Source organism: Scyliorhinus torazame, chromosome 1, assembly GCF_047496885.1.
Source record: "Scyliorhinus torazame isolate Kashiwa2021f chromosome 1, sScyTor2.1, whole genome shotgun sequence".
NCBI classification, from domain to species: Eukaryota; Metazoa; Chordata; class Chondrichthyes; order Carcharhiniformes; family Scyliorhinidae; genus Scyliorhinus; species Scyliorhinus torazame.
The window spans coordinates 108,517,466-108,534,735 of record NC_092707.1 but is presented as its reverse complement, the minus strand read 5'-3'; the positions used below and the strand labels follow the sequence as shown (position 1 = coordinate 108,534,735).

The following is a 17,270-nucleotide window of genomic DNA, read 5'->3' as shown; positions in this document are numbered from 1 at the left end:
ACACTACATTCCAAGTGTAGCCTAACTAGGACTTTATGCAGCTGCACATTGACTTGCCAATTTTTATACTCAATACCCCGAATGATGAAGGCAAGATATGCCTTCTTGACTACCTTCTCCACCTGCGTTGCCACTTTCAGTGACCTGTGGACCTGTACACCCAGATCCTTCTGCCATTTACTGTACATTTCCCACCTGTATTAGACCTTCCAAAATGCATTACCTCCCATTTGTCCAGATCAAACTCCATCTGCCATCTCTCCGCCCAAGTCTCCAACCGATCTGTATCCTCTGACAGTCCTTGTTGCTGTCCACAATTCCACCAACCTTTGTGTTGTCCGCAAACTTACGAATCAGACTAGTTACATTTTGCTGCAAATCATTTCTATATTATATATAATTGATCCCGTGCGACATCACCTCCTGTACCAGTCTGCCATGTCAAAGGCCTTACTGAAGTCCACGAAGACAACATCCACTGCCCTACCTTCATTGATCATCTTCTTCACTTCCTCAAAAAAACTCGAACAGAGAGCTTTTCTAACAGTTAAATGAGGAAGGATGGCAGGGGGCTCATGTGAACTATAAACACCAGCACATGTGTTTTGGGCCAAATGGCCTGTTTCTCTGCTGTATATTTTACAGTAATAGTAACTTCAGGATTGATTGCAGGAAACTCTTCCTCATACAGTGAGTGGTCAATTTGTGAAATACCTTCACTACACTACCTGGAAGCATGAAACCCCTAGAATTAGTTAAGAAGCAATTGGATGCTGCAGTAGAGGGACATTTCGACCTCTGGGTGAATTAAGATGGGTTTCTTCTTCACCTGCGGAGAGTTGAATTACTATAGCCCCCTTCACGAACAGAGGTCACATAAAGAGCTTCCCTGCTAATGAAGAATCATAGATCATAGAATTTACAGTGCAGAAGTAGGCCATTTGGCCCATCGAGTCTGCACCAGCTCTTGGAAAGAGCACCCTACCCAAGCTCCCCACACTCCCACCCTATCCCCATAATCCAGTAACCCCACCCAACACTAAGGGCAATTTAGCATGGCCAATCCACCTAACCTGCACACTTTGGACTGTGGGAGGAAACCGGAGCACCCGGAGGAAACCCACGCACACACTGGGAGAACGTGCAGACTCCGCACAGACAGTGACCCAAGTAGTATTGTAAGGTAACAATACAATATTATTGTTACCATACAATACTGCAACCCCTTTAAAGGGGCTGCCTCACCCCCGGGAAATGCATTTAGATATATGCAGGTGAGGGCTTTTGTGAGGCGACAGGTCAGAGAATTCCCGTTGCTCCCGGCACAAGAAATTCAAGACAGGGTGATCTCAGGTGTATGGGTCAGGGAGGGCAAGGTTTCGGCAATACACCAAGAGATGAAAGAAGAGGGGGAAGCCCTAGCAGAAGAGTTGAAGGGTAAATGGGAGGAGGAGCTGGGGGAGGAGATCGAGGAAGGTTTGTGGGCTGATGCCTTGGGTAGGGTTAATTCCTCCTCCTCATGTGCCAGGCTCAGCCTGATACAATTTAAGGTGGTTCACAGAGCGCACTTGACGGGGGCGAGGTTGAGTAGGTTCTTTGGGGTCGAGGACAGATGTGGAAGGTGTTCAGGGAGTCCGGCGAACCATGTCCACATGTTTTGGGTCATGCCCGGCACTGGAGGGGTTCTGGAGAGGAGTGGCGGGAGCAATATCTCAGGTGGTGAAAGTCCGGGTCAAGCCAAGCTGGGGGCTAGCAATATTCGGAGTAGTGGATGAGCCGGGAGTGCAGGAGGTGAAAGAGGCCGGAATTCTGGCCTTTGCGTCCCTAGTAGCCCGGCGAAGGATCTTGCTAATGTGGAAGGAGGCGAAGCCCCTAGCCTGGAGGCCTGGATAAACGACATGGCCGGGTTCATTAAGCTGGAGAGGATTAAGTTTGCCTTGAGAGGGTCTGCGCAGGGGTTCTACAGGCGGTGGCAACCGTTCCTAGACTACCTCGCGGAGCGTTAGAGGAAGGCCGGTCAGCAGCAGCAGCAGCCCTGGGGGGGGAAATAGAGATTGTTTGAGGGGATGGATGAGCCGGAGATAACATGGAGGGTGGGGGAAACTGGCACGTGCGGGCGAGAGCCAGTGTATAAAGCTATGTAAATATACCATTTTGCCATGTATATATCTTGCTCAGTGCGATTTTGTGTTATTTTGTTACCCGGGGGGGTTATTGTTTGTAAGGGGAAAAAATTGTGTTGTTAAAAAATCTTAATAAATATATTTTAAAAAATAAATAAAGGGGCTGCCTACACAGCTCGACTGGCTCGGGGCAAATTGTGTGGGATTGGGTGAACCCTGGCCAATAGGGAATTTGCGCGGAGCCATGGGAGCAGGAACATGGGCATTGTGGACCAGGGAGCTGAAGTGTGAAGACCTGTTGCATAGTATTCTGTGCCTGTTACTTAATTGCCTTTGCCTTCATCAATAAACCTGTTTGTTAACCACTGGAAGCCTCCAGTGTATGTCTCGAGCCACCACATTGGTGATGATCGTATCCGACAGTCGGCGTGAATCGAGGAGGAAACGAAGGAATAGTTGAGAAAACCGAGAATCTCCAGTAAGAGTCTGAATCATTCAAACCGTGAGTGGAAATGCATATCATTGGGAAACTAGACCTATTTGACCAAGGGGTTGAGGATTGGAGTCATAGAGCAGCTCTGTATTTTTTTACTGCAAATGAGATCACCGGGAGGACAAGCAGAAGGTGATAGTTTGCGGGCTCCAGACATATACTTTGATAAGGAATCTCACATTCCTGGAGGCACCCGACTCAAAGACCTTTGACCAGCTAGTGAAATTGGTTAAAGAACATTTCAACCCAGGACCTCGATATCCTCCAACATTATAAGTTTAACTCGGCAGTGATGGACCATGAAGAATCTGTCTCGGCCTTCACAGACCGGCTTTGCCAGCCTGCTGAGCACGGAGTTGAGACCGTGCTTAGTGACACGCTGCGCAATCGGCTGGTTTGTGGGATCCAAAACCTTAATATTCAGAAAAAGCTTCTGGCAGAGACCACGATTACGTTGGGAAAAGCGATTGAGATAGCTCGGGCAACAGAGCACGCTGAAAAAGGCGTTTCTGAGCTCCAAGTGCGGCTGAAGGGGTGGTTAACCAAGCCTGGGAAGGTGTGGCTGTGAGGTCTGCAGCAGGATCAACAGGCTCAGCCCTCAACCAGACCGGAACCCAAGGAACAGGAAGAAGTCGGGATATCAACTGAGTCCGAGGTGGACTGCTTTTGTTGCAGGGCGGACCATCCCCAGAGGACCTGTCATATTTGGGACTTTGTGTGTCTGTATGATGCAACTGTAGGGGGCATATTCAAGCACATTGCTACATGAGGCAAAGCGCACCACTGCAACAAAAGAACAACAGCAGCAGCAGTCTTCCCCAGTGCCCAGTGAACTTGGTGGAAAAGAAGAGCGTGCAATGTATCGGTGATGGCTCTGATTGAAATAGTAAATGGTAACCTCTTTAAAATGGAATTTGACACCGGGGCTTTGGTGACCGCAGTCGGGGAGCAGACTTTCTTCGTGCATGAACGCAGACTTTAAGCTTTTCAGGAGTTCGCTTAAAATGGACTGCAAATCCCCTGTAATGCAGGGTTCTGCCTAAAACACAAAAAATATACTTTTCAGGCCTCAGAAGTGACGTACCTTGGATTTTGCATTGATGTGACAGGGGTGCACCCTGGAAGTAAAGGCCAAGGCAATATGTGGTCCCTGCACCCAAAAACGTCAGCAAGCTTAAATCCTTCCTCAGTATGGTAAATTATTATGGGAGGTTCATTTCAGATTCAGCCACAATATTGGCACCATTACCACAAGACTATAAGACCATAAGACATAGGAGCAGAATTAGGCCACTTGGCCCATCAAGTCTGCTCCGCCATTCAATCATGGCTGATATTTTCTCATACCCATTCTCCTGCCTTCTCCCCATAACCCCTAATTCCGTTACTAATCAAGAACCTCTCTAACTCTGTCTTAAAGACACTCAGTGATTTGGCCTCCACAGCCTTCTGCGGTAAAGGGTTTCACAGATTCATCACCCTCTGGCTGAAGAAATTCCTCCTCATCTCAGTTTTAAAGGATCGTCCCTTTAGTCTGAGATGGTGTCCTCTGGTTCTAGTTTTTCCTACCAGTGGAAACATCCTCTCCACGTCCACTCTATCCAGGCTTCTCAGTATCCTGTAAGTTTCAATAAGATCCCCCCCCCCCTCATCCTTCTAAACTCCAACGAGTACAGACCCAGAGTCCTCAACCGTTCATCATACGACAAGTTCTTCATTCCAGGGATCATTCTTGTGTACCTCCTCTGGACCCTTTCCAAGGCTAGCACATCCTTCCTTCTATACGGGGCTCAAAACTGTTCACAATACTCCAAATGGGGTCTGACCAGAGCCTTATACAGCCTCAGAAAAATATCCCTGGTCTTGTATTCTAGCCCTCTTGACATGAATGCTAACATTGCTTTTGCCTTCTTAACTGCCGACTGAACCTATACATTAACCTTAAGAGAATCGTGAACAAGGACTCCCAAGTCCCTTGTGGACAGGCCCCTACCACCCAGTGTGGAACGGTCTGGCTGAGGGGGCCGTTGAAACTTTCAAGAATTCAATGAAAAGCAGTCTGATAAACCACTTCTCCTCATTCCACCACAGGGGTCACACCAACTGAGTTGCTCATGGGCTGTTGATTGGGAACCCAATTGGATCTCGTGTTTCCAAATTTGGTGGGGAAGGTGGAAGCACGTCAAGCCTCCCAGAAAAGCCAGCGATCAGAGTTGGAGTTGAGAAGTCCGGCTGGCTGGACTCCTGAAACTGTCCAGCGAAGTGAGCCAGGGACTCCTGCTTTTGTTCAACCAGCTGCGCCTGCCGAGGCCGGTGGGGCCCATTCGTCTGTTGTTGGCAGTGCCTCCTGAGGTGACACCAACTGTTGACCACTCGATCATCCAAAAGAGGGCCGAGCCTGTTGCAGGGCCACAGAGATCCTGGAGGACCCAGAGGTCTCCAGACCGATTGACTTTTTGATCGCTCTCTCCCCTGTTGTCTTTGTTAACATTTGTAACCTGTGTATAAATTTTTTGGGGCAGTGTTAAGTGACCAAAGGGGGAGGCATGTGGTAGTGCGGCTCCTTTAAGGAGGTGGGGTTCATGGACCATGGGACCGGCTCAGGGCCAATCATGCAGAGGCGTGCAAACCCTGGCCAATAGGGAGTTTGTGCAGAGCCCTGGGAGCAGGACCCCCAGGAACATGGACCAGAGGGTCGAAGTGTTTAGACCTGTTGTATAGAGTTCTGTGCCTGTTACTCAACTGCCTTTCCTTTTGAGCCTGTTACTTAACTGCCTTTGCTTTCCATCAATAAACCTCTTTTGTTTACTACTGGAAGCCTCCAGTATATTTCTCGAGCCATCACATATGATCACTGTAAAAATGCAGTGAAACATGCACCCACCCACAAAGATCTCACCACTGTGCCACTCTGCTGCCCAATCTTCAGCCAGAAGTGCCGAGTGGATGATCATCTGTCTTTGGAGGTTCCCAGCATCACAGATGTCAGTCTTCAACCAATACGACATTAAGAAACAGCTGAAGGCGTTGGATACTGCAAAGGATGGGCCCTGACAATATTCTGGCAATAGTACTGAAGACTTGTGCTCCAGAATTTGCCGCACCCTAGCCAAGCTGTTCCAGTATAGCTACAACACTGGCATCTACCCGGCAATGTGGAAAACTGCCCAGATGTGTCCTGTGCACAAGAAACAGAACAAATCCAACATAGCCAATTACTGCCCTATCAGTCTACCCTCCATCATCAGCAATTGATGGAAGGAGTCACCGACAGTGCTATCAAGCGGCACTTGCTCAGCATAACCTGCTCACGGACACTCAGTTTGGGTTCCGCCAGAGTCACTCGGCTCCTGACCTCATTCAAGCCTTGGTTTAAACATGAACAAAAGAGCTGAATGCCAGAGGTGAGGTGAGAGTGACTGCCCTTGACATAAAGGCAGCATTTGACCGAGTATGGCATCAAGGAGCCCGAGCTAAACTGGAGTCCATGGGAATCAGCGGTAAAACTTTCCACTGGATTTAGTCATACCTGGCACAAAGGCAGATGGTTGTGGTGGTTGGAGGTCAATCATCTCAGCTTCAGGACATCAATGCAGGAGTTCCTCAGGGTAATGTCCCAGGCCCAACCATCTTCAGCTGCTTCATCAATGACCTCCCTTCCATCAGAAGTGGGGATGTTTGCAGATGACTGTACAATATTCAGCACCATTCGCGACTCCTCAGATACTGAAGCAGTCCATGTCCAAATGCAGCAAGACCTGGACTATATCCAGGCTTGAGCTGACAAGTGGCAAGTTACATTCATGCTACACAAGTGCCAGGCAATGACCATCTCCTACAAGAGAGGATCTAACCATTGCCCCTTGACATTCAATGGCATTAACACTGCTGAATCCCCCATAAGCAACATTCTGCGGCCTACCATTGATCAGAACAAGAACTGGATTAGCCAGGGCAGGACAAAGGCTAGAAATCCTATAGTGAGTAACTCACCACCTGACCGCCCCCACCCTCCCAAAGTGCGTCCACCATCTACAAGGAGGATAGCAAATGTGGTCCCTTTGTTCAAAAAGGGGAGCAGAGACAACCCCGGCAACTATAGACCGGTGAGCCTCACGTCTGTAGTGGGTAAAGTCTTGGAGGGGATTATAAGAGACAAGATTTATAATCATCTAGATAGGAATAATATGATCAGGGATAGTCAGCATGGCTTTGTGAAGGGTAGGTCATGCCTCACAAACCTTATCGAGTTCTTTGAGAAGGTGACTGAACAGGTAGACGAGGGTAGAGCAGTTGATGTGGTGTATATGGATTTCAGCAAAGCATTTGATAAGGTTCCCCACGGTAGGCTATTGCAGAAAATACGGAGGCTGGGGATTGAGGGTGATTTAGAGATGTGGATCAGAAATTGGCTAGCTGAAAGAAGACAGAGGGTGGTGGTTGATGAGAAATGTTCAGAATGGAGTTCAGTCACAAGTGGAGTACCACAAGGATCTGTTCTGGGGCTGTTGCTGTTTGTCATTTTTATCAATGACCTAGAGGAAGGCGCAGAAGGGTGGGTGAGTAAATTTGCAGACGATACTAAAGTCGGTGGTGTTGTCGATAGTGTGGAAGGAAGTAGCAGGTTACAGAGGGATATAGATAAGCTGTAGTGCTGGGCTGAGAGGTGGCAAATGGAGTTTAATGTAGAGAAGTGTGAGGTGATTCACTTTGGAAGGAATAACAGGAATGTGGAATATTTGGCTAATGGAAAAGTTCTTGAAAGTGTGGAAGAGCAGAGGGATCTAGGTGTCCATGTACATAGATCCCTGAAAGTTGCCACCCAGGTTGATAGGGTGGTGAAGAAGGCCTATGGAGTGTTGGCCTTTATTGGTAGAGGGATTGAGTTCCGGAGTCAGGAGGTCATGTTGCAGCTGTACAGAACTCTGGTACGGCCGCATTTGGAGTATTGCGTACAGTTCTGGTCACCGCATTATAGGAAGGACGTGGAGGCTTTGGAACGGGTGCAGAGGAGATTTACCAGGATGTTGCCTGGTATGGAGGGAAATTCTTATGAGGAAAGGCTGATGGACTTGAGGTTGTTTTCGTTAGGGAGAAGAAGGTTAAGAGGAAACTTAATAGAGGCATACAAAATGATCAGAGGGTTAGATAGGGTGGACAGTGAGAGCCTTCTCCCGCGGATGGAAATGGCTAGCACGAGGGGACATAGCCTTAAACTGAGGGGTAATAGATATAGGACAGAGATCAAGGGTAGGTTCTTTACGCAAAGAGTAGTGAGGCCGTGGAATGCCCTACCTGCTACAGTAGTGAACTCGCCAACATTGAGGGCATTTAAAAGTTTATTGGATAAACATATGGATGATAATGGTATAGTGTAGGTTAGATGGCTTTTGTTTCGGTGCAACATCGTGGGCCGAAGGGCCTGTACTGCGCTGTATTGTTCTATGTTCTATGTTCTAAGGCACAGATCAGTAGTTTAATCTTGGACGAGTGCAGGTCCAACAACACTCAAGAAGCTCGATACCATTGATGTTCGAGGCTGGAGCTGGAATGGTCACAGAAGGGGAGTGGGGAGAGTCGGATGGCCAGGCACTCCCCTGAGCCACCCGGGTGAAAGACCCTGGACCAACCTCTCCTCCTCCCTATGGGTTCTCAGGCCCCTGGTTTCCTCAGGATAGAGGGGCAGCTGGAGTGTGGCACAGAAGTCCTGTGTCCTCTGACATTAGCGTTGTGGATTCCCACAAGTGCCTGCACCATGGAGTTTATACCCTGCACCATAGAAGTCATGGCCTCCAAAGTCTCCACTGCGGCCGCTACCCTCACAATGTTGACCTGGCTGCCTCGGAGTGCCAACACGACTTCCTCAGACAGAAGGCATTTGGACTCCTCCAGTCAGCCTTGCAATCCGAGGAGCAATGCGGATATCCCTTCCTGATCTTCCCTACTCTGCCTTTGGAGCTCCAGCAACCACGGGACAATGAAGTCCAGAGGCTCGTCATCTGACTGGTGCTCATCAGGGTCCTGGCTTCCAGCAGTCCTCCAATTAGTAAGTTCGCAGACGGCACTAAGGCTGGTGGAGTGGCAGATAGTGTTGAGGATTGTCAGAGGATACAGCAGGACATAGATAGGTTTGGAGACTTGGGCAGGGAAATGGTAAATGGAGTTTAATCCAGACAAATGTGAGGTAACGCATTTCAGTAGGTCTAACATAGAGGGGAAATATACCGTAAATGGCAAAACTCTTCGGAATATAGAAAGTCAGAGAGATCTGGGCGTGCAGGTCCACAGATCTTTGAAAGTGGATAAGATAGTCAAGACAGCATACGCAATGCTTGCCTAAATTGGACGGGGAACCAAGGATAAAAACTGGCAAGTCATCTACAATTGTATAGAACCTTGGTAAGGCCGCACTTGGAATATCGCACAAAATTCTGGTGACCCCACACTACCAGAAGGATGTGGAGGCTTTGGAGAGGGTGCAGAAGAGGTTTACCAGGATGGTGTCTGGTCTGGAGAGTATTAGCTATGCGGAGAGGCTGAATAGAGTCCGACTGTTTTCATTAGAAAGACGGAGGTTGATGGGTGACCTGATTGAGGTCTACAAGATTATGAGGGACATGGATAGAGTGGATGGGCAGGCACTCTTTCCCAGGGTGGAGGGGTTAGTCACCAGGGGGCATAGGTTTAAGGTCCCTGGGGCAAAGTTTAGAGGAGGTGTGCAAGGCAGGTTTTTTACAGAGGGCTTTGAGTGCCTGGAACGTGTTGCCAGGAGAGGTTGTAGAAGTGGATACATTAACGGCGTTCAAAAGGCATCTTGACAAATACATGGATAGGATAGGTGTAAAGGGATATGGCACAAGGAAGTGCTGAGGGTTTTGGCCAAGGTTAGTATCATGACCGGTACAGGGTTTGAGGGTTGAAGGGCCTGTTCCTGTGCTGTATTGTTCTTTGAGTGCCGGCTTCCTCGAACGTCACTGCCTCTGCATGCTGTGGATCTGAAAAAGTGAGTGCTAGCCAGCTTGTGACCCCGAAGCCTCTATACTACTAAGCCCCACCGAGATATGTGTCTCTACGCTGGTGGAGGGTGAGGCTGATAACTGTGAAGCCTTTTCCAGGTGCACATCCGAGAAATTCTCGGAGCTGCTCCCCAGGCTGTTCCCTTCCACCCGAAAGTGGCTCTGGCTGCCCTCTTGCTGTGTCTGCAAGAGAAGTGAGATGGCATGAGTATATTGAAGTGGTGTAAGGATATAAGAGCGAGAACTGCCATGAGTTTGATGAGGTGGGTAATGAGGTTGTAGGTCCTCACTTTTATTTTTTATTTTTGTGCCCATCACCCCCTCGGCACAGAGATGGTCTTGTCTCTCCCTGGCCAGCAGCATGGCCCCCTCCTCAAACTCGGTTAGGAGCTTTAACTTGGCCATTCGTCCGCCTGACTGTGCTCCCTCCCGGCAGTTGTGAGAGAGCTTTTCCTGCTGCCACCGCTGTCATGTTGGGTTGGTTACCCTGTTAGAGAGTCTCCTCCCTGCCGAGAGTAAAGGATTTGGCATCTTGCCTCCACCGCGTCCAGCATTCTGGTCAGGTCTTGGTCTGAAAACTTCGCTGCGGCCATCCTAGCAGCCATCCTGTGCTTTGGACTTGGAAGAGTTGATGGGGAGGCGTTTCAGTGGAGCTCCCCAGTAATTTAAGCACTTGGCCTGAAAGCGGGTTGCGTAAACAAATTCTGCCCGCAACAGAGGTGGTGTGAAACCCAAGGAAAAGGTCTTTCTGTCGACTGGTTAAAGATGCGGCGGGATAAACCACCACCGTCGTCAGTGGGCAACATACCAGATTTCCCACTCAATTTGACATTTTGCCAGATTATTGGAAAATTCCACCCATGGGATATTTTGTACTCGCTGGAGAGGGCAGGAAGGATCTGAGTTCAATGTAGAGACGGGGCATCGTTAAAACACAGAAAGAGGCAATTTGACCCAATGAGTCCATGTTGACTCTCTGGAATCCACTGAGTCCCATTCTGCCACTCCATCACCGTCATCCTGCAGGATTTGCTCCCTCAAGTGCCTATCCAATTTTATTTTGAAGTCACTGGTCATCTCCTCTTTCACCAGCCTCCATAAGCAGCAAGTTCTAGGTTATTACCATTCACTGTGTAAAAACAAAAGCTTTTCCTCCCCATCCTCCCCCTGCATCCATTGCCCCAAATCTTAAATCTGTGTGTACCCGCCCCCACCCCCCACAATCTCCTTTCCTACAAGGAGAACAACCCAGCTTCACCAACCCTAACCTTGGAAATAAAATCCCCCCCAACCCTGGAACCATTCTGGTAAATCTCCTCCGCACCCTCTTAAAAAACCCTCACACCCTTCCTAAGTGTGGGGACCAGAACTGGACACAGTACTCTAGTTGTGGCTTAACCAAGGTTTTATAAAGATTCAGAATAACAACTTTGTTTTTGTACTTAATATCTCTGTTTATGAAGCCCAGGATTCCATATGCATTGGTAACCATTCACTTAGTATGTCCTGCCACCGTCAAAGATTGATACACAGTAACCCAAGATCCCGCTGTCCCTGTACACTCTTTAGTACGGGACCATTAATATATATTGGCTCTCCCTACATCTCTGTGGAAAGACAGCATCTTCAACAGGGATGGGAAGTTGTGTGTGGAGTCTGAAGAGATAGGCGAGATACTAAATGAATATTTTTCGTCCGTATTCACTCAGGAAAAAGATAATGTTGTGGAGGAGAATGCTGAGACCCAGGCTATTAGAATAGATGGCATTGCGGTACGTAGGGAAGAGGTGTTGGCAATTCTGGACAGGCTGAAAATAGATAAGTCCCCGGGGCCTGATGGGATTTATCCTAGGATTCTCTGGGAGGCCAGCAAGAGATTGTTGGACCTTTGGCTTTGATTTTTATGTCATCATTGGCTACAGGAATAGTGCCAGAGGACTGTAGGATAGCAAATGTGGTCCCTTTGTTCAAAAAGGGGAGCAGCGACAACCCCGGCAACTATAGACCGGTGAGCCTCGCGTCTGTAGTGGGTAAAGTCTTGAGGGGATTATAAGAGACAAGATTTATAATCATCTAGATAGGAATAATATGATCAGGAATAGTCAGCGTGGCTTTGTAAAGGGTAGGTCATGCCTCACAAACCTTATCGAGTTCTTTGAGAAGGTGACTGAACAGGTAGACGAGGGTAGCGCAGTTGATGTGGTGTATATGGATTTCAGTAAAGCGTTTGACAAGGTTCCCCACGGTAGGCTATTGCAGAAAATACGGAGGCTGGGGATTGAGGGTGATTTAGAGATGTGGATCAGAAATTGGCCAGCTGAAAGAAGACAGAGGGTGGTGGTTGATGGGAAATGTTCAGAATGGAGTTCAGTTACAAGTGGCGTACCACAAGGATCTGTTCTGAGGCCGTTGCTGTTTGTCATTTTTATCAATGACCTAGAGGAAGACGCAGAAGGGTGGGTTAGTAAATTTGCAGACGACACTAAAGTCGGTGGTGTTGTCGACAGTGTGGAAGGATGTAGCAGGTTACAGAGGGACATAGATAAGCTGCAGAGCTGGGCTGAGAGGTGGCAAATGGAGTTTAATGTAGAGAAGTGTGAGGTGATTCACTTTGGAAGGAATAACAGGAATGCGGAATATTTGGCTAATGGTAAAGTTCTTGGAAGTGTGGATGAGCAGAGGGACCTAGGTGTCCATGTACATAGATCCCTGAAAGTTGCCACCCAGGTTGATAGGGCTGTGAAGAAGGCCTATGGAGTGTTGGCCTTTATTGGTAGAGGGATTGAGTTCCGGAGTCAGGAGGTCATGTTGCAGCTGTACAAAACTTTGGTACGGCCGCATTTGGAGTATTGCGTACAGTTCTGGTCACCGCATTATAGGAAGGACGTGGAGGCTTTGGAGCGGGTGCAGAGGAGATTTACCAGGATGTTGCCTGGTATGGAGGGAAAATCTTATGAGGAAAGGCTGATGGACTTGAGGTTGTTTTCGTTGGAGAGAAGAAGGTTAAGAGGAGACTTAATAGAGGCATACAAAATGATCAGGGGGTTAGATAGGGTGGACAGTGAGAGCCTTCTCCCGCGGATGGAAATGGCTGGCACGAGGGGACATAGCTTTAAACTGAGGGGTAATAGATATAGGACAGAGGTCAGAGGTAGGTTCTTTACGCAAAGAGTGGTGAGGCCGTGGAATGCCCTACCGGCAACAGTAGTGAACTCGCCAACATTGAGGGCATTTAAAAGTTTATTGGATAAGCATATCAGTGTAGGTTAGATGGCTTTTGTTTTGGTGCAACATCGTGGGCCGAAGGGCCTGTACTGCGCTGTATTGTTCTATGTTCTATGTTCTAACAGTGCAGCACTCCCATCAAGTACTGCACTGCAGTGTTAGCCTGGATTATATATTTGACGCCTTGTAATGGGAGTTGAAGCTACATCTTTCTCAGAGCTGAATGTGCTGTCACTGAGTCACGGCTGACATCTGGGGCGGGATTCTCCAATATCGGCGCGACGTCCGCCGACCGGCGCCAAAAACGGCGCGAATCAGTCCGGCATTGCGCCGCCCCAAAGGTGCGGAATTATCCGCATCTTGAGGGGCCGAGCCCTCACCTTGAGGGGCTAGGCCCGCGCCGGACTGATTTCCGCCCCGCCAGCTGGCGGGAAAGGCCTTTGGTGCCCCGCCAGCTGGCGCGGAAATGACTTTGCCGTGCGGCGCATGCGTGGGAGCGTCAGCGGCCGCTCACTGCATCCCCGCGCATGCGCAGTGTAGGGGGTCTCTTCCGCCTCCGCCATAGTGGAGACGCGAAGGCGGAAGGAAAAGAGTGCCCCCATGGCACAGGCCACCGTGGGGGCACCCCTTGGGGCCAGATCGCCCCGCGCCCCCTCCAGGACCCCGGCGCCCGCCCGCTCCGCCTTGACCCTTCGTTCAAAAGGTGGTTTGATTCTCGCAGGCGGGACAGGCATTCCAGCAGTGGGACTTTGGCCCATCGCGGGCCGGAGAATCGCTGGGGGGGGCCCCGGCGCGGCGCGATTCCCACCCCCGCTGAATATCCGGTGCCGGAGAATTCGGCAACCGGCGGGGGCGGGATTCACGCTAGCCCCCGGCGATTCTCCGACCCGGCAGGGGGTCGGAGAATCCCGCCCCTGGTGTACGGTCTTTTTGTTTTCACCATAGAAACAGGCAGTTAAAATCTTTCCTCTTCATTGCTTCCCTGGCTTCATCAGATAGTGATGTTCTCAATTAAAATTCTCAAAACTATTGGTCTTTTGATTCTGGGAGTATTTGATATTGAAATATAGTTTACATCTGGAGCGTGAGTACTACTTGAAGGAGGGGTGACCTTTTCTTTTTGACTCCCCTAATTACTGACCGCCATTTTTGAAACCATGGTGACTACAGAATTTTGGACAGGTCTTCCAAGAATGTAATATCAATAATGGGATACTAACCACAGAGGACTGACATTCCAAGAGTTCCAAGAGAAACAAGTTGTTGGAGCTTGAAGGCAATGAAGGCAATTTTCTTTGTAAAGGAAACATTTTTTCTCAACCGTGCAGCCAATGACTGTGTAGTTTCTCTTTTATTTTGAACCCTCAGGTTGCAGCAATTCAGAAACGAATTGGAGACATTGTGGAAGTGGCTGCCATGTGTGGAGTGAACATCATCTGCCTCCAAGAAGCCTGGAGTAAGTGATCCCGTCTGTGTACAGATGCTCAGTAAAGTGTAACAGTCAAACCAATGTCCATCCAACACCCACCAGGATTTTCTTGTGCAATTTGTTGGCTAGGTTTGCTAAGCATCTGCCTGCCAAATGGTCATTTTCCTGCCAGTCTCCAGTGGGAGTAATCTCTAAACCATCAGAGGTGCCTTCACATCTGTGGCATAGGGGGAGCACCCTCAGCTTTGGCTCAGAAGGTTGTTGGTTCAAGTCTCACTTGAGAGGGCAATCTTGACTGATGCTCCAATGCCGTGCCAAGGGAGTACTGCACCAATAGAGGTGCCATCTTTCAGATGAGGCATTAAACCGAGGCCCTGCCTGCCCACTCGGGTGGATGTAGGAGACCACATAGTAATATTTGAAGAAGAGCTGGGGAGTTCTCCTCCGTGTTCTGGTCAATACCTATCCCTCAAACAGCAGATTGTCTGGTCTTATCTCATTGATTTGTGGGAGTTGGCTGTGAGCAATTAGGTGCGGTGTTTCCTACAGCATGACTGCACCTCAAAAACTGCTTCATTCGCTGTTGAGCACTTTGGTTCATCCTGAGGCCCTGAAATTAAACAAGTTTCAATCTTTCTGTTCACTCAGCTTATAGTTTTAAGGGGTAATTCCTCGATCTGTAAAACACAGCTTCCCGGGTGCACATCTCAGTAATACAGACCCCAATTGCTAATTGGGGTTTTTATACTGATAATAGAATTTCACCCACTGCACACTGTTAAGATATGCTCCCTCAGGACAGTAACATTGCAAAGTTGTTCTGTTGAAGAGTCGGGTTAAACTATAGTCAGTGTCCACAGTCCATACTGTCTCCATTAAGGGGAGGCGCTCCGGTCCCCCTTGTGTTTATAAACCAGCTCCCAAGTGTCAACTTGTTTATGTTGGTCACATGTTGCCCTGTGAGTTAGAAAGTTAAGTAACTTAAATTAGGGGGCAAGAGTAAACATATACATAAATTAATTAGATCAACAGCACGGTAGCACAAGTGGATAGCACTGTGGCTTCACAGCGCCAGAGACCCAGGTTTGATTCCTCGCTGGGTCACTGTGCGGAGTCTGCACATTCTCTCCGTGTCGCCGTGGGTTTCCTCCGGGTGCTCCGGTTTCCTCCCACAGTCCAAAGACATGCAGGTTAGGTGGATTGGCCATGCTAAATTGCCCTTGCTGTCCAAAAAGGTTAGGAGGGGTTATTGGGCTACGAGGATGGGGTGGAAGTGGGGGCTTAAGTGGGTTGGTGCAGACTCGATGGGCCGAATGGCCTCTTTCTGCCCTGTACTAAAACAGATTACGATAAATGTATGCAAGTGTAATAATCCTCTCAAGGCCCACAAGGATACCCTAATTGATCTCCCTGTGGGTTTTGTGGAATATGAGCTAGCCTGCTAGCAGACAAGAGGCCCACCCAGCTGGGGCTCATAATTAGCCTGTATAAAAGCCGGCCCAGACAGGGCCCGGCATGTTGGTAGTTCCAACTTGGACTTATACTGTGTGTATATGCCACCGTAGAATAAACTAGCGTTTAATCGACTACTTGACCTCCAAGGTCTTTATACTGGCGACAAGATCTAAACAGTGATTCCGATTCTGGACATCCCAGCTGCGTCGGGATATTGTCATGCAGCAAAGTGTTTGATAGAGTTTGAAAATGCCGCTCTTTGGAAAATTAGAGACCTTCGATGCAAGCCTGGAAGATTGGGCCCAATACACTGAGTGCATGGGGTACTTCTTCCAGGGTAACATCATCAGTGGAAAGGACCAACAGATGGTAATTCTCCTGTCTAGCTGCAGGGTTCCAACCTTCGGCATAATTAAAAGTCTCACGTACCCGGCTGCCCCAGATTCAAAGTCCTTTGCTGAGTTGGTGGAGTTGGTATTTAGTCACTATGGCCTGAAACCATCCGTGATTATGCAACAATACTGATTAAATATTGCTGTGTGGACTCTAGCAGCGTCCGTTATGGACTTTCTAACTTTACTCCGGAGGCTGGCTGAGCACTGAGAGTTCAGTCCATCGCTTCTAGAGAGCCATTGAGCTAGCCCTGTCCCACGAAAATGCTGAGAAAAGGGTTCAAGAACTCCAGGGTTCCATTGACTACAGCGTCTATTGTTTTGGCCGACCTCAGTACAGGAATTCAGTACCCTCTCAAGGCAGTGCTCGCAAGACCAGATCGATACCAAAACAGCAACCAACTGCACTACACCACGCCCGGACTCGATGGTCAAGGGCAACCGCAGACCAGCATGACACCTCCCAGAGGTTGATGGGGAGTACCATCAACATTGCCAAGTCTGCGGTCGCAGAATGCGCGGCAACCAAGGCTGGGAGAATCAGCCCTGGGCATACGATAAGGTCACATAGAGCCACAGCCTTACACGTTGTCCAGCCTGAGGGGGAATGACTTGATGAAGCTGAATTGCATCACGGCCCCTAAAGTAGCACCGATTCAGATCAAACTGCAAATCACTGGGCACCCCCTAGTAATGGAGATAGGCATGGAAGCTGCCGTCTCCATCATCGGTCAGTAGACCTTCCGCCAGCTTTCCACGGGAATCCTGCCATTAAACCTGCGCAATACCAAGGCCAGATTAGTGACATATACTGGAGAACCACTGAACATTATTGGAACCACCATTACCCCGGTGACCTACGGGCAGCAGACAGTCAGACTGTCACTAATAATGGTACAGGGGCCAGGACCCAATCTGTTGGGCCATAATTAGCTGCGAACGCTTCATTTTGTTTGGCAGACGATTTTTCGGATGGGCAGCTGCAACCTGTATGAGTTCCTCAGGATGTATCCAGAGGTTTTCTCCTGGGTAAAAGAAAGGGAACCAAGGTGTAAATTTATATCGAACCAGAGGTCGAGCCCAAATACTTCAGAGCACAACTGGTCCCTTACACCTTGTTTACGAAAGTGGAAACTG

At 48.9% G+C, this 17,270-nt stretch overlaps 1 protein-coding gene across 1 annotated transcript in view; it reads left to right on the top strand.

The window, feature by feature from the left end:
- Window positions 1-17,270, top strand: part of upb1 (ureidopropionase, beta) — a 286,897-nt gene that overhangs the window by 30,536 nt on the left and 239,091 nt on the right. Inside the window, exon 3 of the mRNA XM_072499643.1 lies at window positions 14,226-14,313. Within this exon, the coding sequence (XP_072355744.1) occupies window positions 14,226-14,313 (88 nt within the window). The remainder of the gene's footprint in view (window positions 1-14,225; window positions 14,314-17,270) is intronic.